At 44.6% G+C, this 26,221-nt stretch overlaps 1 protein-coding gene across 2 annotated transcripts in view; it reads right to left on the reverse strand.

Annotated features, from left to right (window-relative positions):
* Positions 1–566: 566 nt before the first annotated feature.
* The window catches only part of HOMER2 (homer scaffold protein 2), a 91,806-nt gene continuing 66,151 nt past the window's right edge, over positions 567–26,221 (reverse strand). For both annotated transcript variants that reach the window (XM_077918837.1, XM_077918838.1), the window contains exons 6-9: positions 23,079–23,235; positions 20,963–21,073; positions 12,416–12,496; positions 567–10,092 (exon numbers count right to left, since the gene is read on the reverse strand). In XM_077918837.1, the coding sequence (XP_077774963.1) occupies positions 9,904–10,092; positions 12,416–12,496; positions 20,963–21,073; positions 23,079–23,235 (538 nt within the window). In that variant the 3' untranslated portion in view covers positions 567–9,903. The remainder of the gene's footprint in view (positions 10,093–12,415; positions 12,497–20,962; positions 21,074–23,078; positions 23,236–26,221) is intronic.

The following is a 26,221-nucleotide window of genomic DNA, read 5'->3' on the forward strand; positions in this document are numbered from 1 at the left end:
CGGAAGTAACTCCCGGGTCGCCCTGGGATGTAACCTGAAAGAACATAACATGAAGTGGACATAACATGAGGTGTGACTGTATCTTTGAAAGAAATAGAAGATATTACAATTCTGAATTGTATTTGAAATGCAAATAAATAAAATATGTGGGGGGGGGGAATAGAGTGGCGTCTGTTGTTAGCATATGTCTGTCTCGAGAGGCAATGCACTTCGCCTCCGGGGGTGAAGTCAAACCGCTATGCAACTATGGGAAGGGAAATGGCGAATTAGGGCTGGGGATACCAGACTGTTGCTATGTTCAGGCGGGACTAAATCACATGTGATATGCCACCCATTTTTAAAAGCGTGCTTAGAACTGGTCACTGTCTCCCCATCCCCTGAAATATCCACCAAACAGGGTTTTAATCCACATTGGGGCCACTTCCCTTCCCATAACATTCTACCCACTCAAAATCTATGCCAAACACACACACCTGTGTTGCTCTTTTCCCCGAAGGCGCTGTTTATTTCAAACAGCACACTGGGGGATCAACAGCAGTGGTCTTGCTCAATTAAAGTGCTCTGCATACATTCAAATCCAGGTTGACTTTTATTTGAAGGGCAGAGGGAACTCTCCCAAGTAGAACACAAAGCAACAAGGAAGTGTAATTCAGAAAACCGGAAGTTTATCGAGTCAGGACAGAACTTTGTATTGTTGTGTTTTTTTTAAAACTTAAATATATGACATAAATGACTCTATAATACAATAAAATCAGATAAAAATTACAGAAAATTCATAAAAGAAAAATGTTTTGCTTTTCCAAATATATATATATAAAAAACCATCATTTACTGCTACTAGAAGAGATTCCACATATCAATGTTTGCTGAATATTCAGTGACATGGAGGAAAGGGACTTGTTCACAGCAAACAAGTAACAAGGTAAAAGATAATTTCACACCAATCAACCTACAATAATATCTTCAGGTTGATTAATCATATTTTATATCTGGATAAAAATATACAGTTTAATCACTGCAATGTTTTCCCACACTCTTATAATCAGTTAATTCATCTTTCACTAAACCTTACTTGGAACCATGAGAACATATTGCAAATTACTAAAGGCTCATCTTACTTTTAGAACATTTGGTATAGCAATATCGCACTAAAATACTCTCGTATTTGTTAACTACAAGGGAAGAATATATTTCGGTTCTTAAAAGTGCTCTGTACATCAACATTCAATTTCAGAATGTATCACAATCTGTAGCATAATAAATTCAAAATGCCTTTTTCTAGTATTGTCAACTAATCTCCCCCTCTCTCTGCCAGACACACACATCAAATTGAAGACAATTGTGCAAGACTTAGGATATCAGTTTGTACCTTTTTAGGGGGACAATATTTCTTCTTGGTTGGCATATGGCTAAAATAAAATTATTGCTAGCCGGTATTAGAAATCAGAAAACACAAGTTAATTCCCTTAACTGCCCAGATACATTTTTACTCAAAACATTTTAATAACTCACACTAGGTTTCCTAAATGCCATGGGGGCAAACCTGTGTGCTATCAGCCATGCTCAAAATAAGTCAAACTCAGGACTGTATTGGATCATGGCCATGATGTTAAAATGAAATATACTTCTAAGGAATTGTGCTTAGAATCATGGCCTCACATTCCAGATCCATTTAAGGTAATAACAGCTTCAATAGCCCAGAATCACTACAGGAATCCAAAATCTGCCAACCCACTACTTGTTGCCACTACAAGAGTCAAACCGAAAGTTGAAAAGTTGAAGCATATGATGCTCATTCAGACCAGCAGCCTTCTAAAGTCTCAAGCAATGAGCTTTTTGAGACTTGCTAGGATAATTTGTCCCTGGGAGTTTCGCTATTTGTGATGGCAGCCAGTTCTCCCCACAATGCCATTAAATGACTCAACTTCTGTGGCATTGTCAGAAATCCAAGATGGCGGCTGTGAATCTCCAAGGCAAAGGCTTCAGGGCCCATGGGACAGCTCCCCAATGATGGAGCTGGCCCTGTCTGTATGCAGTGCAAATGCCCAGTTAAGGTATCTGGTCCTGCCACACTGGGACAAATCCATTCAGTTATGGCACCTGATACGAACTTGCTATCAATGCTTCCAAATGCTACAAAGGCCAGGTGGCCACATCTATGCTGTGTACTGTACAGTGCCGGTGTCAAAGCTTTGTCACAAAGCATGAGCTATGGTTGCAGAAGCACCCTTGGATTTAAATGCAGCTGGGTTAAACCACAGAGCCTAGGACTTGCCGATCAGAAGGTCAGCGGTTCGAATCCTCGCAAAGGGGTGGGCTCCCATTGCTCTGTCCCAGCTCCTGCCAACCTAGCAGTTCGAAAGCACGTCAAAGTGCAAGTAGATAAATAGGTACCGCTCCAGCGGGAAGGTAAACGGCGTTTCCGTGTGCTGCTCTGGTTCGCCAGAAGCGGCTTAGTCATGCTGCCCACATGACCCGGAAGCTGTACGCCGGCTTCCACGGCCAATAAAGCAAGATGAGCGTCGCAACCCCAGAGTCAGTCATGACTGGACCAAATGGTCAGGGGTCCCTTTACCTTTACCTTTCCTCCTTCTACAATAGGTGGAAAGCAATACTAACCTCCCTCCCAAGGTTGTTGCAAGTATTACTCTGGTGATGTTACATGAAGCGCATTTAACACCTCAGGAAGAGCTACATATATAAATGCCAACAGTTATCTCAAGTCATCGGCACACATCCATCCAGCTACTCTGGTTGCACTGTAACAAGTTACAAGACTGCAGATGGCTACATGCTCCACTTAGAAGCCATGTTGGCTTATAAGCAGCATATAAATAAGTAAATAATGATTATTGCAAACTGAACTTGTTATTGTGCACCAGTTTCCCACAAGATATATTTTCATTCCTTAAAAGAGGGGTGTGTCTGCATGATTTCCACTAAGTGGTAAGGTTGACATCATTAGAGTGGGTTACTAACAGATCCCAGAAATTCATCTTTTGCCCCAGTCCAGCAATTTACATGAAGCGGCCTTCAGGTTATGATCGCAAGCACACTTTTGTGAAAGCACCACTGGAATCGACGGAAAGTTGCATCCAGGTAATTAGAATAATCTACAGGTACAGATGAAACACACAGTACAGAGCTTTGGGGGTAGTTCCATTTCAAAACCACAGCTGGCGCGACTATCCCCATTTGGGTCCTTTCCCATAGTAAAAGCAGGCTTCACACAAACACACCCTAATGTGAAATGGTACAGTCCAAAGAACCATGTGCTTTACCTACAGACTGGCTCAGCGTCCTTAAGACCAGGGGTATAAGAAGCCAAAGCAATAGAAAGAAGCAATATAGTAATCAATCAATCATTTACAAATATGCACATAAATTTAATATGCATATATAGGCACCTTGATGTTTTAAAAGTTAATTTCCACCTTTTCATTTTATCACAGTAAAATGTCATACTGGCTAGCCATTCTACAAACTCCATTCAACACATCTTCCACCAACAGAATACAGTATACATATTAATATCAAGCATATTTGCAGAGGGTTGTGGCCAACTAAGGCCTACTCAGAGTAAACCCACTGAAATGAATGAACCTAAGTTAGTCATGTCTATTAACTTCAGTGGGTCTACATTGAGCAGGGCGAGCCTTGGATACAACCCCAGCGTTCTTTAATAGATACCTTATATATAGTGCCCTTTTTGACTCAAGGTATCTTATTACTACTGAACATAGCATTCAGTATTTGAGACAGTAACTTCTTCAAAATTGCTAGCCCACCCCCCTGGTCTGAAGATGGTGCTTTGGGGTGCCAGATCATTAAATGGAGAATTGACAGCCACCAGGGGGTTAACCCTGGATGAGAGAACTGTCAAAAGTTTCATTTTCCTGACCAGGGTACCAGACATATCAGGTTTTGGGTTTCGGGGCTTGTAATTGAGGATAATGTAGAGAGAACAGAATGAGTATTTTGTGGGTATAACCTGCTCCCCAACAATCTCCCTAGCTTATCTAACCCGGGCGGTCTTAGGTGTGGTTTTGAAGACTGGTGGTGATGGGTGGACGCGGGTGGCGCTGTGGGTTAAACCACAGAGCCTAGGGCTTGCCGATCAGAAGGTCGACGGTTTGAATCCCTGCGATGGGGTGAGCTCCCATTGCTTGGTCCCCGCTCCTGCTAACCTAGCAGTTTGAAAGCATGTCAAAGTAGATAAACAGGTACCACTCCAGCGGGAAGGTAAACAGCATTTCTGTGCGCTGCTCTGGTTCGCCAGTCATGCTGGCCACATGACCCGGAAACTGTACGCTGGCTCCCTCGGCCAATAAAGCGAGATGAGCGCCACAACCCCAGAGTCGTCTGCGACTGGACCTAATGGTCAGGGGTCCCTTTACCTTTTAGTGCTGGGTGTCTTCAGCATTCAGGCTCCAGATGGTCCACACCAGTTCCAACTGTGGGGATGCTTTGACGTCTTCTTCTCTACTGCCTTTGATCTGGGCTCCATGTTGCTGAACCAAATGGGCCCTTGCTTAGCCACACTGGTGGTGGTCCAAATGGAACTAACTGGTACCTTGCAAAACATGGAGTAATGCTAAGCATGAAAGCAGCTCTTGGGCATTTTGAGCCAGCCTGCCTTTGTTTACGCTGTGCTTGGGAAAAGTTTGTTGTTGGTTTTAAATTCATGACATTGCAATGCCAATTGTATTGTATTTGTTGACCATTGGTTATTATGCTCACTTTATGCACTTTAAATTTATTCGGCAAACTATTTTGTGAGGGCAATGCACCCTGAAAGTCTGGTTAGAAATCCATTCAGTTATGCAAATAAACCTGCTGAGGCATGACTAGGTTCCTCTGAATTTTGGTAACTCTGAATTTCTTGTTTATCCGGTCTTAAGTCCAGTTCTCCACATCAGTTTGAGAAATGCACTTGCTTATGAAAATTCACCAGCATTTTAGTGCAAATCTCTCTTAATATGTACTTACAGTGGTGCCTCGCAAGACGAAATTAATTCGTTACGCGAGTTTTGTCATCTTGCGTTTTTTTTCGTCTTGCGAAGCACGGTGTCGGAAAAGTTTTGGAAAAGCTTCAAAAATCACCAAAGTCTTCAAAAACCTCAAAAAAGGCTACCACACCGCGTGCTATGAGTTGCTCCTCGAAGTCAAGTCGCAACTGTATTAACAGTGTTAAGAAAAAGGAAACAAACTTGCAAGATGTTTCCGTCTTGCGAAGCAAGCCCATAGGGAAAATCGTCTTGCGAAGCAGCTCAAAAAACAAAAAACCCTTTCGTCTTGTGAGTTTTCCGTCTTGCAAGGCATTCGTCTTGCGAGGTACCACTGTATACTTGTATGCAGTTTCCCATAAAATGCACATTTTTGCAAAGCAATTTCTCCAAATATTGTACAGTAATTTTTTTGTATACATCATTATTTTCACTTTACCCTGGTATATTCGTTCTTTGTACCCATTACTTGGCTGTAGAACAGCATTGCAAAATTCGGAAACGCGTACATTCCCAAAGATGACTGTGTTTCAATTTATGTATTTGGATAGTGCAAATTATGTAGCTTCATTCACATTCAAATATGAACTGAATCAAATTTCTTACACATCTCCAGGCATGCCATGCAAAGTCCTCAGGGAAACACAATGCTAGTATGGACCCTTTTTGCCATTTTTTAAATTGGGAGCAAGCATTGAATATGGCAGCAGCACCTGAGGCTCCCCCAAATTGCTTTAGGAGCCAGATTCGGGGTACAGGAAGATGCAGCCTTATTATATCAGAATATTTGTTCATTTAGCCAATAGTGGCTGACTGAATACAACTGACAATTCTCCAGGTTTCCCAGGGGAGAGTGGTTGTTACCATAACCTGCGGCTTGACGCTTTTTAAGTGCAAATGCTGGGGACTGAAGCTGGCATCATTGCATGCCCTCTTACCAATGAGCAATGGTTCTAAGCCCCACTTGATCCCAAATGATCTGGTCTGTGGTCACTTCAAAAGGGGAGAAAATATCTATGATCAACATCTTGAAATCGTCTGACTACTGCTAGGACAGCCCCACTTTCTGGGAAGACAGAGGTAGCCAACTTAATAGCACAACAAACGTGCAATCTCTCCTGGCCAACTCACCACTACACAAAACCAGTCAAAGACTTTGCTCCTGGCAAAGGACCGCCTCTGTGTTTTAATTGCCAAAGAAGAGAACATAGCACAAAAGGCCAGTCCTGTCACCCTGTTGGCCTTGGCCTGTGCTGCCCACATGCTCCTCATCATGGCTTCAGTTCAGCCTAAGCTCACACCTAAGTCACCTGGTTCTGACCTGAAAGAGAAGCTCTGAACCCAGCCCTTCACCGGCACCTACACGGATAATACTTGTGATCTTGGATCAGGAGCCTGTGAATTGTGGAAGAAGGAAAAAGTGGGTTAGGCAGAGGCTCAAAGCAGCGAGAAATCAGATTAGAGGCATGGGGTGGGCGAAGGGGCAGGAAATTTGGTACCAAGGAGTTCAGTGGGAAAGGTTTACTGGTGAGCAGATGGCTTTGCTCTCAGGAGCCAAAGGAAGCAAAAATTAAGGAGAGCTGTGTGCTTTGGGTGCAGCCAAATGCTTGGCTTGCTATTTCAGATCTGTTTTGTTAACTCTGCTTGTGCATTCAGATCCTTGTGCCTTGCGCCTCTCTTCTCGCGCCTCCCTATGGACCACTCACTACTCTGAACCTCCTTTCCTAGGCCCATCTGCTAACCCTGCCTCTCTAGAATCTGAGAAGCTCACCCAATGGCAGCCAGACTCCTCTCTCCGCTCCCCACTATCCACCAAGACATTAGGCAAAAGCTCAAGCAATCACGGACTCCATCACCACCATAAAACCCCATGGCACACTGCAATATAGATATGCATATATATCAGCAGAAAGAATAGCTAACTGTTTTGGCAGTGGATCAGGTTTCATTAGCTAAGAAGCTGTTGCAAACTGCCCTCTTCATACTTTGCACCTTACGAGGAAATGGGAGAGTCACACAGTCCAAAATGAGAGCTTTATGTCCAACGCTTTTTCAATAAGAAGGTGGCTTTTTATATTAAGAGCAGAGAAAATTGAATCACACACCCATGCAATGGCAGACACAAAAGGAGAGAGCACTGTGAATGATGAGTTGAACTCCCTCCTGCAGTTTTAAAAGCAGTTAGGAGCCGCAGGCGCTTAACACACAGGACAGAAAAATGGAAGAGGAGGTAGCTCACTGTTAGGCAGGGCACCTTTGAGTTTCCACACATCTGCATGGCAGGCAAAGGAGGTGAGTTCGGGTAACTACCAGTACAGTACTAAGATCCATAACGGGCATGACTAAAAAGTGTTTTCCAGTGTGATACAGTCTCAGTAGCTGACAGACATTTGTGTCAGCAGCCTTCCCCGGTGCCCTCTAGAAGTTTTAGACAGCTTCCATCCGTCCCAGCTAGCATGGCCAGGGTGATGGAAGACGTAGCCCCAAACATGTAGAAGGCACAAGATTGGGAAGGTTCGTACAGAGCTTAGTTTGAGATACGACTCTGCCCCAGGACCCGGTTTTTGTAATTCCAGGGGCTCAGCCCTGAAAGAAGCTGAAGGCGCTAAGGGGAGTGTTTTGGAGCATGTGAAAATGACTTTCTCGTTTCATCCCAGATGTGACCACCGCCAGCCTTGATTCATCTTGGAATTAAAGAGCAGGTCTTTGGGGGCAGAGCAGAAACCTTCAAGGTGGGTTGATGTCCCAGGTTGTTCCTTTTTAGGTGGCCATGTGTCTTGATGCTTAGTTTGAAGACACCCCACTGAATTCTTGGATTGAGGACTCTTGGGTGGAGACTTAATTCTAAAACCCAGTTGCAACCAGTGCCACTGTCTGCAACAACTCTTCCATTCCCCTCCCCTCCAATTCGTGCCTGGTTGCTGCTGCATCTAATATCAGGCACCAACCTCATAGCCAGCACGGCACCAATTAACCACATTTTCCCCTTGTTGCCTAGACTTTTGGCAACAACTGAGAAATTCAGAACCGTTTATTTATAATTTACCTGCTCCTTTGTCTTGCTTCCACCTTTATTTCCATGTCACTGATACTTTTATTCAAACAGGCTCTTTAAATCCTTATGATGGTTTAAAGCATAGGTAGGCAAACTAAGGCCAGGGGGCCAGATCCAGCCCAATCGCCTTCTAAATCCGGCCTGTGGACAGTCTGGGAATCAGTGTGTTTTTTACATGAGCAGAATGTGCCTTTTTATTTAAAATGCATCTCTGGGTTATTTGTGGGGCATAGGAATCCGTTCATTTTTCTTCTTCTTCAAAATATAATCCGGCCCCCACAAGATCTGAGGGACAGTGGACCGGCCCCCTGCTGAAAAAGTTTGCTGACCCCTGGTTTAAAGTCTTTGTTGCAACCAACGTCTGAGGTTTCTCTGGGTGAAGAGGTGCAACATAAATGGTTTTAAAACAAATACCTGTATCCTGGATGTAAAAATGGTGCTGCCAGCCAGTGCTAGGGGCAGCAACTTGTAGGACCAACTGCTTACATCAGGGATGGGGAACCTGTTCCAGCCCAAGGGCCACATGCCAGTGGATGGAGCAAAGAACGTTAATATTACCTCTGTGTAACAGGTTAGTTCCTATGCACGCTCACACAGCCTGCTCTGTTCTCCATCCGGAGAAGCAAAAGGCATCGCCAGAGTTCAAGGGCAAATTCCAGCCAGGCAAAAACACTTGTGGTACAAAGCAGGACCAGCGAGGGATGTGGCGTTGGAGAACTTCCAAGGGACAGCTGGAGAGGCATTTGACTCCTGGGCCTGAGGCTCCCTACTTAACATCCTTTGCTCTGGGAGTGAACTGACCCTGGTTCCTAGGCAGTGGCGTAGCGTGGATTGTCAGCACCCGGGGCAAGGCAAGTAATTTGCGCCCCCTAACCTGTGGATTTGCGCCCCCTAACCTGTGGATTTGCCCTAACCCCAGATGTTATGCCCGGTGCGGCCGGCCCCCCCTGCACCCCCCACGCTACGCCACTGTTCCTAGGAACAGTGCCCATTTCTCCGGCATTCAGATGGCTAATGTACAACATCTGCATTTCTAAACACCCTCAAAGGCTTGGAAACCGCCAACCAACTTTGGGTAACTACCTCCACGTCCATTCTACCAGGAGTGCAAAGGGCTACACCTGAACACATTGCGATTTCTACACCGATTTCAAATGCACATTGTTGAACATGGTAAATTCTGTATGAAAAGGCCTCGTGGGTATTTTTTTTATTATTAAATAAAAAGCCACCACTGAATTCTTCAAATGAGGCTTCACAATTTGATCCTCTACTTTGAGCATCTACTAAAAGAATATTTCTCTACCTGCCAATGGCTGCTCCCAAGTGCATTTTTCTTTTTCAAGCCCATGGACAAATTGCAAGCATCTTCTCTCATCTTCACTGTGGTCTGTTACACACACACACACAAATAAAACTGCACAGGGCTTGATAATCAAGATTAGGAAAAGGCTCGCTTCCTGTTTCTATGGTTGCAGCAGCCCTTAAGATAGAAATTTCCCTGCAACAACTAATGCATATTCATTTTAAGGTAGGTCTAGTTCCATTTTCCTGAGGCAAGAACCCTCCCCCACCTGTTCACAAACCCTCAAAGTCCAGAAACAGCAAGATAAAGAAAGCTCTACCTTAAAAAAGAAAAGTCAACAACAATTTTTGGAAAGAAAGAAAGAAAAGGAAGAATGGGTAGTGGGGGAGAGAACCATTAAATCTTTAAATTCTATGTACAAATCACATTGCAAACAAGAAGAATACTCTGGTTATTTTTTGTGTGGAACAGACATTTAGGATTAAAATGCACACCCACCCAATGTTAGTTTACAAAAAGATATATGTTGCTATTCCCTAGTTATCAACTCCCAGTTTAGATAGTCCTTGCCGGAAGTCATGCAATTCATCAATCTTTCCATCTAGTACGTCTAAAAAAGTCTGTAACTCAGTCTTAAGGTTGTTTTGTCTGTGTTTGCTCTCTTCCACCTCTGTCCTTAGAGCTCTGACTTTCTCTTCCAGGTCTTTATTCCTTTTCTCAGCAGCCTTAAAAAAATAAAAAATAAAGTTGCATTAATGTCTCAACAATAACAGAAAGAGCAAAGGCCCTCCCCACACCTGCCCTATCACTGCATCTCTTATTTATTGTGTCCATTGCAAACCTACCTGCAAGCAAACTCTGTCAGGGGAAAGGCTATTATTTTAATCTGACACAGAAGGGTGTGGAAGAGATGCTTTGCCTTGAACGAGGTCACTTTGAGCAGCTCTTGGCTGGAATTTATGTGCCCTGCTCTGCATATATTACTGCCATTGCTAGCGCTTCAGAATTTGTTCTAAACATTATCTGAAGTTGGTTTGGGTCCTGGCTCTCCCATCCACAAATACAACCTGACCAAACAGCGCCTGGGAACTGATATTTCGTTCTGGAACTCAATGTCATTTTTAAAAAAACAACAACAAGAAAAATAAATATCTGGAGTCTCCCTGGCTGAATGTGTAGGAAGACAGTGAGAATTAATAATAATAATAATAATAATAATAATAATAATAATAATAATAATAATAATGTTCCCTAGCAATGGAGTTTACATCATCAATATAAGCCTGTATTTGAAATGCTTTGCCCCAGAGGATAGAGTCCCATGTTGCCTCTCCTCAACAAATTCATGATGCATGGGTTGAGATGAAAGATTTACAGATGAAGCTGTTCCTAAATTGTAAAACAGGGTACACCTTCTACAGGCTTGAGCTTCCAAGGCAGGAGAAGGGTAAGTCAGTGGAGTGCCAGCAGCACAGGATAGCAACTAGGACTTTAGCACCGAAGGCTCTCTCATCCCTTGAGTAATTCAGGCCCCTCCCTGAACATACTGCTTTTATTGAAAAATATGTCTCCAGCCATGGGTGTAGCAAGGAGTGCAGGGGGGGCGGGCAGCTGCCCCCCTAAATAAATAAAGTAAATAAATCAAAATATTTAACTGACCAATTGCATCACAGATTACTCAGTTCTGCCGCACCTAACATAAATACCGTAATAATAATAATAATAATAATAATAATAATAATAATAATAATAATAATAATTTATTTGGGAGCCTGCCTCGCTCCCAAATAAATCCTTGTTGTTGTTGTTTAGTTGTTTATTCGTGTCCGACTCTTCGTGACCCCATGGACCAGAGCACGCCAGGCCCTCCTGTCTTCCACTGCCTCCCGCAGTTGGGTCAAACTCATGCTGGTGGCTTCGAGAACACTGTCCAACCATCTCGTCCTCTGTCGTCCCCTTCTCCTTGTGCCCTCCATCTTTCCCAACATCAGGGTCTTGTCCAGGGAGTCTTCTCTTCTCATGAGGTGGCTAAAGTATTGGAGCCTGAACTTCAGGATCTGTCCTTCCAGTGAGCACTCAGGGCTGATTTCCTTAAGAATGGAGAGGTTTGATCTTCTTGCAGTCCATGGGAGTCTCAAGAGTTTCCTCCAGCACCATAATTCAAAAGCATCAATTCTTCAGCAATCAGCCTTCTTTATGGTCCAGCTCTCACTTCCATACATCACTACTGGGAAAATCTTAGCTACGCCCATTTCTCTAGCTCTTTTATTTTATGGAGATAAGGAACACAAAACATGGAGGTGGTATTCTACCCAATTGCACACTAATGCAATTAAATAAATGGAAGCATGAATTTATGATTTGGTTGTTCTGCAGTTATTCCCTGGTTCCCTTAGGCCAGTGTTCCCCAACCTTGGGTCTCCAGCTGTTTTCGGACTACAATTCTCATCATCCTTGACCACTGGTCTTGCTAGCGAGGGATGATGGGAGTTGTAGTCCAAAAACAGCTGGAGACCCAAGGTTGGGGAACACTGCCTTAGGCTGCTTTGAGTCCATTCTCAGGGTGACTTTTAGAGACCTGTGATCAGGGAGTCCACTTCTTCCTCCTACTAGAGCACTCATTCATTGACAGGTCCTGCGAAGACAGCATTGCACTAAGCCATTATTGTACTGTTGGCCTGAGCAGTTAAGGTGTCTTAATATTTTCCATCTGTGTTATGATTATACCTGCACTAAAGTAACTTGCATTCATGAATGGAAGGGGAAACGCTGTGGCTACTTCCCTGCTGCTTGGCTCTCCATGTGAGCAAGCAGCATTATCCTGACATGACCCCAGAGGAGTAGAGGACCAAGAGGGAAAACTGGGTAAAAGTTAAGAGGAAATCGTTTTTCCAACACCTTCACATCTCTACCTGCGCCATCATCATCCAGCATGAATCATACGCTTCAGTTTCCCCAACATAAACATTCTGGCTATAGGTCTTAAGTGGAGTATAATTTTCCTTTTAAAACTGAAAATACATACTGAATAATAATAACCATTCATACCTGCAATTTCTCAGAGACTGTTTCACATTCTGTCATCAACTCTGGTATGATTTCACCCTGTTTCCGAAGATCCTCTATTTCCTAGAGAAAGTAGCACAAAAATATAAAGGTTACGAATTTCAACCAGATAATAAAACTTTTTAAAAATCAGCACCGGCACATTCCCACATAGCAGCTGCTAGCAGGAATGTCCGCTGCGCCTCCGGCTCACACAACCCGGATAGGTAGAGGGGTTTAGCAGGGCTTTGCTGAGCACAGCCTCAACAAGTCTCTGGCTCACTGAGACCCTCCCTCCCCAAAGAGGACGTCCCCTTCGGGTTCCGGGGAGGGTCTCCTCATGAGCAAGAGGCACAGTAGGACTTTGTTGAGGCTCTTCAGGCCTCTCCCCCCACTTCTAGGCTTCTGGGGCTGCTCCCCATTAACACTCATTTCACATATGTGTGCAAGGGGTCAGAGTGTAACCCCCAGCATAAATGGGGAGTCGCCTGTATTTGAATATCAGGACTTTAAATGGAAATTAGCATTCGGGGGTGGGAAGCAATAAACAGAAAAAAGTTTGCACTGCCAAAGGAAATGAGCCTTTTCAGTAGTGGCTACTGTCTGTAGAATGTTATTCCAGGCAAGGAGATGTGCTTGACGCCATCTTTGGCAGTTCTTAGGCACCAGGCTAAGACCCTTCTGTTTCCCCAAGTCATTAGTTAATTAATGGGCTTGGCCCTTATTATTTTATTTTTTAAAAATTTTATTTTCTAAATATTTTAAAAAATAAATCTTTATTAAACATTCAACACATATTTACACAACAATTCACCATGTTACAATTTATGCACGTACACTACACGGAAAAAAGAAAAATATAACAAAAAATAGAGAAGAAGAAAAAAGAAGAAAGAAAAGAAAGAATAAAGATAAAATAAACTTCCAGTGGTTCTCAAAAAGCTGTATCTCATTTGCTATTTTTTTTTTTACACAGTAGCATGTTATTGTACTTTGTTTCCTTAATTTCCTTCAGAGAAAAATTCTTTAGTTTATTATCTATACATTACAAGAATCATTCAAGGTCTGCCAGGAGATTTTTGCTATCATAGCAGTTTTTCAAATATTCTTTTAATACTATCCATTCTTTATTCACCCTCTGCACTGAGTACCCTCTAACTCTCCCCGTCATTATTGCCAATTGGATGTATTCTGTCATTTTTACCTGCCATTCTGACTTTGTAGGTGTAATTTCACTCTTCCAATTCATTGCGACCAGAATTCTGGCTGCAGATGTTGCGTACATAAAGAGTGGTCTTACTTCTTTCTTGATTTCAGTTGACATTATCCCTAATTAGAAGGCCTCTGGTCTTTTTGTGAATGGGAATTTGAGTATCTTTTTTAATTCATTATATAAAATGTCCCAGAACTCTCTGATTTTTTCACATTCCCACCACATATGCATATATGAACCACTCCCCTTTTTATATCTCCAACAAGTTTCAGATCTATTCTTATACATTTTGTCCAGTTTGGCCACCGACAGAGCATTTTCATAACATTTTCTCTTAGATTGTAACACGCTGTAAACCTAATATCCTCCCTCCTTGATCCTTATTAACATACTGCTAGATGGGCATTTTATGTATTCTGTATTTTGCTTTCCCCCCTTTTTCTTTTCAGCCTTTGAATAGCTTTTATGAGTTGTATTTTATTTTTGTCAAGTTACTTTGAGATTTTTTTTTAATGTAAAAAACGATAAAGGAAACAACACACCCCAATTCAGATATCATCACCTAACTATGATGTGCATGTGTAAACACTTCAACACATACTTCATCCTTTACACTCTGTTTCGCTTCCTGATTTGCACTGTATGAAGTTTGTCCCTAAAGCAGTATTGGAAACCAGCATTTAAACAAGATTTCCAGTCCTGCTTTGGAAGCAAGCTATAGTTTGTGCAAAACCTAATTTATTGGATTTGGTTTTTATACGAAACTATAGGAACTGCAACCATGAAGGGGAACGAGGGAGGATGGGAACCCAAATCCTGTGTTGATGGTCAAAGTTTGGCCAGGTCACCTGAACCATACCTCTTGGAATTAAGGGGGCAGCAATTTGGAATTGCTATGGCTGCAGAATGAACTCATTTTGTGTACAATTAGGGTGTGCTCGATTTTCGCCCTTAATGTTCCCTATTGGCTCAAGGTGATGGAAACAATACGTATGCCAAAGCTCTTTTCAGGGATGATATTGCTAACACTCTCAACAATCAGGCTTGTTAAAAGAGCCCCAAGCACAAGGAAATTGTTTAGAGTGGTGGATTTTGATGGATTTTAAGACATCTCCCAGGGACGTGGGTGGCGCTGTGGGTTAAACCACAGAGTCTAGGACTTGCCGATCAGAAGGTCGGCGGTTCGAATCCCCGTGGCGGGGTGAGCTCCCATTGTTTGGTCCCTGCTCCTGCCAACCTAGCAGTTCGAAAGCACCTCAAAGTGCAAGTAGATAAATAGGTACCACTCCGGTGGGAAGGTAAACGGCGTTTCCGTGCACTGCTCTGGTTTGCAAGAAGCGGCTTAGTCATGCTGGCCACATGACCCAGAAACTGTACGCCGGCTCCCTCGGCCAATAAAGCGAGATGAGCGCCACAACCCCAGAGTCGGCCATGACTGGACCTAATGGTCAGGGGTCCCTTTACCTTTAATTTGGAATTGCTATGGCTGCAGAATGAACTCATTTTGTGTACAAATAGAGTCTGTTCGATTTTCGCCCTTAATGTTCCCTATTGGCTCAAGGTGATGCAAACAATATGTATGCCAAAGCTCTTTTCAGGGATGGTATTGCTAATACACTCAACAATCAGGCTTGTTAAAAGAGCCCCAAGCACAAGGAAATTGTTTAGGGCGATGGATTTTGATGGATTTTAAGACATCTCCCAGCAGCTTTTCCCAAAGAAAAAATGTCATGCTTTTTAACCTTGGCCCTTTGCGCTGGTAACAGCATTCATAAAGAGCAGTATTTTGTAACTTTCGGTACTCCCACTCAGCCGGAAAATGGGCTCATTAATATTACAGACTTCTTTCTCACTTGCTGTGGAGGGCTGCCCCAACTTGCTTCCAGGCTGTGTGCTCTTACACGAGCAGCCACAAAACAACCCAGACACAAGCTATTCTTGGCTTTGCAAGACAAGCCCGGTGTGAACTCTGCTCAGTGTGAAACTGCACAAAAGGAGCACCTTTGAAAACCTCATATTTAGAGGAACACCAGAAGGCGAAGGAAGAACGACAGAGCAGCAAGGCAGATGTAAATATTTTAAATTTTAATTGCAACTTGGAAACCTTGGCAAGCAGCAGCAGCAATATGTACAACCCTCCACAGCATAGGAAAGTTGCCCCTTCCAAAAAGATGGCCATCGCTGTCCACTTAAGACAGTGAGGGCAATTGGTTGAGGAAATTAGGGTCCTAGAATCAGTCCACACTCTTTCAAGCAGGGGTGGGCACAAGCAGAACTCACAGCATTGACAGTCAGTGGTGTACACCAAAACTGCAGCAGCTTGGGCCCTCGGGTGCTGGAGGTGGAGAATTCCCTCCCCCAGCAATTCCCATTTTTGCATGTTTTGCAGAACGTCTGTCCAAGGATGAATCACCCCTACTATTCTGAGCCAGAAAAGACTTTGTCACTTAATCACTTGCTGTAGGTCTCTGTTTATTACTACCTCAATCCATTTCCCCCCTTCCCACCTTGTGTAATATGAATTTTTATGTGTAGGTGTAACTGTGTGTGTGTGTGTGTGTGTGTGTGTGTGTGTTGATAATTTAATGAAGAACAAAATAGCTTGGATTCTTGGGAGTCAGATAAATGCTTAGGGTTGTGATAAAATAAAATAAAAATGAGTTGGTGTGAGTGCAAAACATTTTAACTTTCTAATATATGAATTATTCATTCTTGTGTAGCCACCCCCTACACCCCCCTTGCGCAGGGTCCACAGAGAAGAGCCTCTGATGAAGACACCACAAGGCAGGGGTGGCCCAGGATGTTTGCCACTAGAGGCGAAAACCCTGGCTGTGATCCCCACCTCCTGCCCCTCTTCCCACTGCTGCATACTTGCCCCCTCCTGCTCGATCCTGCTGCTGTGCTCCTCTACCACAGGTGAACTTGAAGAGTGGCCCAGGAGCAAATAGAGGAGTTGCCACTTGAGCATGCTGCAGCAGCCTCCAGGGTTGTGAAGGTGGAAAGCATTGAGGAGCAATGAGTGCCTGGCAGTGGCAAGACCTGGGAGCCAACCACCAGGTGCCCAGCAGTGGCAAGAGTCAGAAGGTAGCAGCAGGGGCGCCAGCTCATAGCTGTCAACTTTTCCCTTTTCTTAAAGGAAATTCCCTTATTCCGAATAGGATTCCTTGCAAGAAAAGGGAAAAGTTGACAGCTATGCGCAGCCAGCTCCACCTGTGCGGGGGGGAAGCGTGATGGTGTGGGGAGTGGTGGCACTGCTGCTGGTGGAGAGGTGACAGGAGGTGCAGCCCCAGCTATTAGCAGTGGCTTCAGACTGCTTCAGACTGCTTTGTGGACTGCCTGCCTGTGTTGCAGGGTCTGGGCTGGTTTATAAGGTGTATGGGTGGTCCTTAAGGTTTCGTGGTACCAAGCTGAACTGAACCCAGAAACTAATTGGGGTTTTTGTGTGTGTGCAAATTCCAAAAAGGGACGCGGGTGGCGCTGTGGGTTAAACCATAGAACCTAGGACTTGCTGATCAGAAGGTCGCCGGTTCGAATCCCCACGATGGGGTGAGCTCCTGTTGCTTGGTCCTTGCTCCTGCCAACCTAGCAGTTCGAAAGCACGTCAAAGTGCAAGTAGATAAATAGGTACCACTCTGGTGGGAACATAAACGGCATTTCTGTGTGCGGCTCTGGTTCGCCAGAAGTGGCTTAGTCATGCTGGCCACATGACCCGGAAGCTGTACGCCGGCTCCCTCGGCCAATAAAGCGAGATGAGCGTCGCAACCCCAGAGTCGGCTGCGACTGGACCTAATGGTCAGAGGTCCCTTTACCTTTTACCTTTCAATTCCAAAACTAAACTCTATTGTGTCTCTTCCTTGGCCCCATCAAGCCACCTTAATCCCTTATTCCAGTTCAATGAATATATGCATGCTACAACAAGAAGGTTTGTGTGTGTGTGTGTTTTGCGCTGTGTCACCATTATCCTAAGATGTCAATCTTCCTCCCAGCTGCAGCTGCTGAAAGCAGGGAGAGGCGGGTGGGGAAACAAGATGGAATAGATCTGAGACAGCCCCAACAAGTTTTCCAGACAGCTGTTAATTCAGTACAATGCAATTGTCTGTCAGGGACCAGGAGTCAGGTTCCTCTTCTGCAGGTGAGGAAGAGTCGAGTACTCTGAACAAGAAGGGGAAGCTCACACAGGGACAGCCTCAGAAGCGCTGCTTCCCAATGAGCCTGTACAGCCAGAGCCTCTCTGGTCTGAGGATGCGGCACTGTATCAGAGTTCTGGATTCCTAGAGTACAGGACAAGCACTGCCCTACCTTGCCTTGACTTGCCCCTAGCATGAGCCATGCCTTGCATCCAGCTTAGGCCTTGTTTCAGCACAGAAAAGGGTAATATCTTTTAAAGGTAAAGGTAAAGGTACCCCTGCCCATACGGGCCAGTCTTGCCAGACTCTAGGGTTGTGCGCTCATCTCACTCTATAGGCCGGGAGCCAGTGCTGTACGCAGACACTTCCGGGTCACGTGGCCAGCGTGACAAGCTGCATCTGGCGAGCCAGCGCAGCACACGGAATGCCGTTTACCTTCCCGCTAGTAAGCGGTCCCTATTTATCTACTTGCACCCGAAGGTGCTTTCGAACTGCTAGGTTGGCAGGCGCTGGGACCGAACGACAGGAGCGCACCCCGCCGCAGGGATTCGAACCGCCGACCTTTCGATCGGTCAAGCCGCACCTGGTGTAAGGTAAAAAGTAAAGGACCCCTGGACAGTTAAGTCCAGTCAAAGGCGACTATGGGGTTGAGGTGCTTATCTCGCTTTCAGGCCGAGGGAGCCGGCGTTTGTCCACAGACAGCTTTCCGGGTCATGTGGCCAGCAGGACTAAACCACTTCTGGCACAACGGAACACCGTGACGGAAACCAGAGAGCATTGAAACAGCATTTACCTTCCCACTGCAGTGGTACCTAATTATCTACGTGCACTGGTGTGCTTTCAAACTGCTAGGTTGGCAGGAGCTGGGACAGAGCAACGGGAGCTACCCTGTTGCACAGATTCAAACTGCCAACCTTCTAATCGGCATGCCCAAGAGGTTTAGACCACAGTGCCACCCGTGTCCCTGCTCTATTCTGCCTTGGTCAAGCCACACCTGGAATGCTGAGTCTAGTTCTGGGCGCCACAGTTTAAGGACTGTAGAGTTGGAAGGGACCACAAGGGTCATCTAGTCTATGAAGAAGAATAATTTGGATTTGATATCCCACTTTATCACTACCCGAAGGAGTCTCAAAGTGGCTAACATTCTCCTTTCCCTTCCTCCCCCACAACAAACACTCTGTGAGGTGAGTGGAGCTGAGAGACTTCAAAGAAGTGTGACTGGCCCAAGGTGACCCAGCAGCTGCATGTGGAGGAGCGGGGAATTGAACCCGGTTCACCAGATTACGAGTCCACCGCTCTTAACCACTACACCACACTGGCTCTCTATGCGCTACCAACTGATCCAGGATATTGACAAGGGGAAACATATGCAGAGGAGGGCGGCCAAGATGATAAAGTGGCTGGAAACCAAGCCTTATGAGGAACAGTTGAGGGAGTTGGGTATGTTTAGAAGAGAAGACAGAGAGGTGAAAGGATAGCCACCTTCAAATATCTAAAGGGCTGTCACATGGAAGATGGGGGAAGCTTGTTTTCTCCTGCTCCGGAGGGCAGAACCTGAACCAGTGGATTAAAATTACCAGGAAGGTGATTCCAACTAAACTTTAGAAAGAACTTTCTGATTGTAAGAGTTACTTGACAGTGGAACAAACTGCCTCAGAAAGTGCTCAACTCTTCTTCATAGGAGGTTTTGAAGCAGCAGCTGGATGACCATCTTCTCAGGGATTCCTTAGGTGTGATCCCTGTGTTACAGCGGGTTGACCCTTGGGATCCCTTCCAACTCTACAATTCTATGCTCCTTTTGTTTTGTCCCTTGTATTGAGCAGATGGAGTTGAAACCAAGCAGGAAATTTTGCTATAGACTTAATCCAATGCGCAACAGCTTTCAAGAGATCTATACAAATGTCTTCCAACACTGGGTAACTGTTGGATTGGAATAGCTTGACAACTCTATGAGGTACGTTAGGCTGAGACGCCAGTGACTGCCCCAAGACCACCCAGTGAGCTTCAAGGCCAAGTGGTGATTTGGTCTCCTGGGTACCTAGTTCGACACTCTAATCCAGAGAGCCAGTGTGGTGTAGTGGTTAAGAGTGGTAGACTCATAATCTGGGGAACTGGGTTCGCTTCCCTGCTCCTCCACATGCACTGCTGGGTGACCTTGGGCCAGTCACACTTCTCTGAAGTCTCTCAGCCTCACTCACCTCACAGAGTGTTTGTTGTGGGGGAGGAAGGGAAAGGAGAATGTTACCCACTTTGAGACTCCTTAGGGTAGTTATAAAGTGGGATATTAAATCCAAACTAAGGCCCGGGGGCCGGATAAGGCCTGAGGGACTCGTTTATCCAGCCCGCGGCGACCCCTGCCGCCCGCTCTTACCGGCGCTATGCTGCTGCCCACTTCCAGGTCAGAGGAGCACTGGAAATAGCTTGTGCACATGCGCAAGCGTTATTTGCACATGTGCAAGCGTTATTTCTGGTGCACGTCTGGGTCGGAGGAGGCCCGTGCACATGCGCACAAGCTATTTCTCATGCTCCTCCGACCCAGAAGTGTGCCGGACATAGCGTGTGCTCACATGTATGGGCAAGCGCTTCCCTGCCCTCCACACGATCGGCACTGGAGACACCAGCCCGAGGCGCGGTAAGTTTGCTCACCCCTGCTCTAATTGCTGTATCACACTGTGTCTCTGGTTTCCTCTGCGTAGAAGAAAAACACCTTCCTCACACATTTCTCAAAGGACAAATCCCCAGGATTCTTTGGAGGAAGCTTGAAGTATACACATACCTTAAGAAGGGTACCAACCATCACTTCTACCCGCCCCTGTGGGTTATCTAACCCTCCCAACTTCCCCAGGATGGCTCGGTTTGCTCACTTAGAAAACAAAAACCATTCTACCCAACTTAAAAAATTGTCCAGCTTTTGTTACTGCATTAAAACAGGACACACACACACACAAAATGAGAATAAGGTCCCAAGGTAAAACAGACAGAGCACAAAAGCCTAATGTTTTGCTAGGAACCCATGGCATTTTCCGGAGCATCAGTCATGTCCTTGTGCCCAAAGCCTCCAGGGCTTGCTCAGCTTCTAAAGTAATCTGCATTAGGGTTTTTTATGTTTTTGTTTTACAAGTACTGTGGAAGCGGACTGATTCCCCAAAGATGTTGTGGCTGCATGTCCGCAGCTTTAAGCACTTCATTACCATTCTTTGTTTTACATACCAGCTCCTTGTCTTGCAGCTCCGTTTCCAATTCCTGGAGGCGCCTGCTCAGCTGCGCATTTCGTTCTCTCTCCTTATCTATTTCATTGCACTGCTCTTCCAGTTCGTCAATCTTAAAGAAGGGTTGAAAGGAGCCAGTCTGAGTTCCCAATCCACTACATATACTTATCATTTGCTTTTCACGTTTTTAAATAATGGAAACGTTGCAGGAAAATTAGGAGATAGCAGCAGGTTGCTGAAGGGGCTGGGGAAGGCCTAGAGCAGAGTTTTTACCAAACTTGGGTCTCCAGCTGTTTTTTGGACTACAGTTCCCATCATCCCTGACCTAGCTAGGGATGATGGGAGTTGTAGTCCAAAAACAGCTAGAGACTAATTTAAAGCACTTGTTTGTTAAGGGTTGCTAGGAATTGTAACTCTGAGGGATAAACTACAACACCCAGAATTCTTTGAGGGAAACAGCGTTCTTTGAATGTGCTTTGGAGGGAAAAGCAAAGAGGCTGCAACCACAGCAAAAAGGCTTGTGTATAGGCCAGCTTATGAAGCCAAGATGCAATCATCCAAATGCAGCCAGTGTGTTCAAGGTACAGGTCCTTATGAAGGAAAAAAAGAACTCATTTCTGCATAGTTCTCCCAGCACTGAGCAAAGCTGCCGTTCCCCACAAATCAAGTTCAGTGCTGTGGGATTCTTGCTACAAGTAGCATTGATGGAAACCAAAAAACCCTGCTGTCAATAAACTTCTGCCAGGAGTGTGTGGGTCTATTGCCGTATTTTTTGCTCTATAAGACTCACTTTTTCCCTCCTGAAAAGTAAGGGGAAATGTATGTGCGTCTTATGGAGCGAATGCAGGCTGTACAGTTATCCCAGAAGTCAGAACAGCAAGAGGGATCGCTGCTTTCACTGTGCAGCGATCCCTCTTGCTGTTCTGGCTTCTGAGATTCAGAATATATTTTTTTCTTGTTTCCCTCCTCCAAGAACTAGGTGCGTCTTATGGTCTGGTGCGTCTTATAAAGCGAAAAATACGGTAACAGTGAAATACCGCACCATATTATTTAGTGGCAGTGCATACTACTATTCCTGGACTGCTCCAAAGTTTACACCTTTTTGTTATTCTCCCCTGACATTTACATCCAGTACATCTAATATTGGGCAAAGCAGTTTTTAGTAGACAGGAATTATTGTGCCTTGACCTCTCCCGCCAGCAGTTTTTGGACTATCCCAGGGCAACTCAGCACAGCTAGGTACGCATAAAGGAGCACCAGGATTTCTATATTGCCTAAAATGCATTTTAAGTTCTCAAATTTAATTTTTGCAAGTTGCCAATGCATTACATAAGTGCAGTAAATGGATCTACCTCCAAGGTGTGTTATGGACCAGGATCCATAGGCTAGCTATTAAGTATAGATACATACTAAAATATTCATCCCGGAGTAAGAACCAATTTATTTGCTACCACAAATGCTTAAGACCCCTGTTCTTCTCACAGAGCTATACAGTGGACACTCCGGATATGAATGAAATTCTGTCCGCAACCCGAAAAGTCCATTGGCAGAGGCGCCACTTCTGCACATGCACACGCCGCAATTGAGTGCTGCTGCCCATGCGCGTGCGTGGCACTTCTGGGTTTGTCGCGTTCGTAACCCGAAAGTTACGTATCCAGAGCGGTACGTAACTAGAGGCTCCACTGTAGTTCCCTGAATGGTTTAACAATAAACCTCTCTTCCCAAGGAACCCTCAGATCCCTGCAGTTCTTGTCCAATACTCCAATCCAGAGATGGTGGCTCTCAGGTCCATGGGCTCCTCCTTTGGACATGACCCTCCTCAATCCACACCCCTGACTAGCTGCTGCTGCTGCTGCTGCTGGAGCAACATCTTAGCTCTCCTCTTCTGGAACCTTCGCCCTGAGCCCTGCCCGGAGCTGTCCAGGGTACCATTGAAGCTTTGCCTCTGTAAATTGCCCAAACCATCATTCAGAAGAGAAGGTTTCCCAAAAGGAAATGCAGCCCTCAGGGTTGGAGAAGTTTCCTCGCTCCTCATCTAATCCTTACAGCACACTGGCATGTTTTCTGACCAATAAAATTAGTAATGCCCCACCGTTTCAATTTGCTGCATTCGATACCTTGCTCCTAAGTTGATCGTTCTCATCTTTGCAAATGGAAAACTGCTTCTTCCAGTGTTCTATGCTGGCTGCAGATTCTTGGAGTGCAGAAGTCAGTCTGGCATTGCTCTCCCTAAGACTGTGCAGTTCCGTTTCCCATTTCTTTACATTGGAGGAGCTAAAAGAAAGAGAGGGGGTGGGGAATCACACAAACATTGGAGATTTCTCTATAGTTTTTTCTATAGACCAGATAAGAGGCACTCATTATGTGGCATATAAAACACCTCAGAACTGGGAGGGGGAAAGTAGTTTGAAATATACATAATCCTGATTAACAGGGATGGATTAAGCATTTTTTAAGATTAATCACACACACATATTCCAGTTCTCTCTCTCTCTCTCTCTCTCTCTCTCTCACACACACACACACACACACACACACACACACCATTCAAGTTTACTACAATACAACAGCTCTGTTCATGGTATAATAACTTCATATTTGGTGAATATTACTCATATTCATATTTATTGTTACAGCAGGTCAAATAAAAAACTTTATACCTCATGAATTGTGTGCCTTATTATGCTAATCTTCTACAAACCTATTCCAGTTCTGCAAAAAGGCTGTATTTTTTTTGGTCTCCCTTCTTGCATCCTTATATAACTCGTAAGCTCTGTCATTATGAAATATCCATACTTTCTCAATTCCCACAGTCACCTTGTAAATTTATATCCATTTGCTATGTCCAGCCTTCCAAGCATATTCCCAAACTGCAAACGTAACTGGATTACTCAAACCCATTTATTTTGGGCAGTCGTGGAACCAGGGAGTTTCCTAAAGAGAAAACACGTGCCATTTTGGCTGCTTTCACACGGGCAATTTACTGGACTGGCCACACTTTGCACACCTACTTTGTGGCGGCAGGGTGCTAGAGTAAATGGCCTTTGCGCTCTTCTTTTGTTCTTAATACTAGAAAATCTCTCTCATGGAAGTCTTTTGTTCTTAATACTAGAAAATCTCTCTCATGGAAGGCTGACTGTTAAACACCTCTCTCCTCAATATCATAAATACATCTGAGGGCGTAACAGTGTCCAAGAACAGTATCGGTATTGTTTTAAATCCTTCCAGCAGGACAAATACATGTGGCGAGGCGAAACTTCTCTTATCCTCTTTAAACAGCATAAAGGTATAAAGCCTCTTAGCGAAACAAAACAAGGCACACAAAGTGAGCCAAAAGCTTCTCTCTGTCTCTCTCTCACGAAAAGAGCACTATTTGTATTGCTCTAGTATTGGTGGATCACAATAGACCTCCTACTTATTTGATTTTGGCTTCCAACAGGTTTGACCATGTTTGGGTGGGCCTGTGTTTAAAAGGGCAGGGGAGGAGATTGCCACATGGGGAACCTCCAGATGTTCCCAGCTCCCAACTCGCATCAGTCTCAGCAAGGATGGGCAGTGGCCGGGATTGTGGGAACTGGAGTTCAACAACATTGCACACCACTGTAGGGAATGTTAAGCGTCTCCTCCCCCATCGTTCTGCCCGGACACTGAGGTCCAGTGCCAAGGGCCTTCTGGTGGTTCCCTCACTGCGAGAGGCCAAGTTACAGGGAACCAGGCAGAGGGCCTTCTCGGTAGTGGCGCCCGCCCTGTGGAACGCCCTCCCATCAGATGTCAAAGCGATAAACAACTACCTGACATTCAGAAGACATCTGAAGGCAGCCTTGTTCAGGGAAGTTTTAAATGTGTGACATTTTAGTTTATTTTTCATCTTTGTTGGAAGCCGCCCAGAGTGGCTGGGGAAACCCAGCCAGATGGGCGGGGTACAAATAATAAATTATTATTATTATTATTATTATTATTATTATTATTATTATTATTAAGTTAGAGCATGGAGTTGAAAGAAGCATGGACTAGAAGCGGCTGCCAAGACCACATAACACCGGTCCTGAAAGACCTACATTGGCTCCTAGTACGTTTCCGGGCACAATTCGAAGTGTTGGTGCTGACCTTTAAAGCCCTAAACGGCCTCGGTCCAGTATACCTGAACGCCCTCCCACCAGATGTCAAAGAGAAAAACAACTACCAGACTTTTAGAAGACATCTGAAGGCAGCCCTGTTTAGGGAAGCTTTTAATGTTTGACAGACTACTGTGTTTTAATATTTTGTTGGAAGCCGCCCAGAGTGGCTGGGGAAACCAGCCGGGGTGGGCAGGGTATAAATAATAAATTATTATTATTATTATTATGGAGTGAGCCAGTGTGATGTAGTGGTTAGGGGATTGGACTGGGACCTAGGAGACCAGGGTTCAAATCTCCACACAGCCAAAAAGCTCTATGGTTGACCTTGGACCAGTCATAATCTCTCAGCCTAACCCATTTCACGGGGTTACTGTGAGGATGAAACAGAGAGGGAAGAGAACCTCATGTGTCACCTCAAGCTCTTTGAAGGAAAAATAGGATAACTGACAGTTGGAATGGTGGTGGGATTTTATTTTATTTTTCAGCTGACAATTTGAAAAACTAGAGGGTGGTAATAGGTTTAAGAAGTTACTAGTTCTATGCTTAGAGGGCTTGGACACTTACCCTGGTACCTATATTAACACAGTGCTGCTACCACAGTAATAATGTGGCACGACTTTATCCAAACATGTTTGTAAGACATGCTTGTATTATGTGAATTGCAGAGTTAAGTTTATAACACGTCAGTTACTGGTGTCCAGAACAGAAAATGACCAATCCACTTAAGAAATAGGCAATACGTATCATAATAAAAACCATATAAAAAAGCAAGTTGTAGCAGATTTAAAAGAGCAGCCTGTTAAAAACATAATTAAATTAAAAATGGATTAAAACACAGCGAAGCAGGAAAAAACAATCAGCTCAGTGGGCCAAACACCTGTTTAAATAAAGAGGTTTTTTGCCTTCTGGTAGAAGAATATCAACAAGAGAACTAGATGAGTTATCTCAGCAGGGAGTTTCAAAGTCAAATCAGAGCCGCCCAACCCCCATAGGATAAAGTTAGCTCTCAACTCCTGCTTGCTATCTAACCACGCATTTAAAGCAAATGATGTCCCACAAAGAAACTTGGGAACTCTGTGTTGTTGAGGGTGTTGGGAATTGTAGTTCTGTGAGGGGAAACTACAGTTCCCATGCTTTAAATG

The sequence above is a fragment of the Podarcis muralis genome, chromosome 14 (assembly GCF_964188315.1).
Source record: "Podarcis muralis chromosome 14, rPodMur119.hap1.1, whole genome shotgun sequence".
Taxonomy (NCBI): Eukaryota; Metazoa; Chordata; class Lepidosauria; order Squamata; family Lacertidae; genus Podarcis; species Podarcis muralis.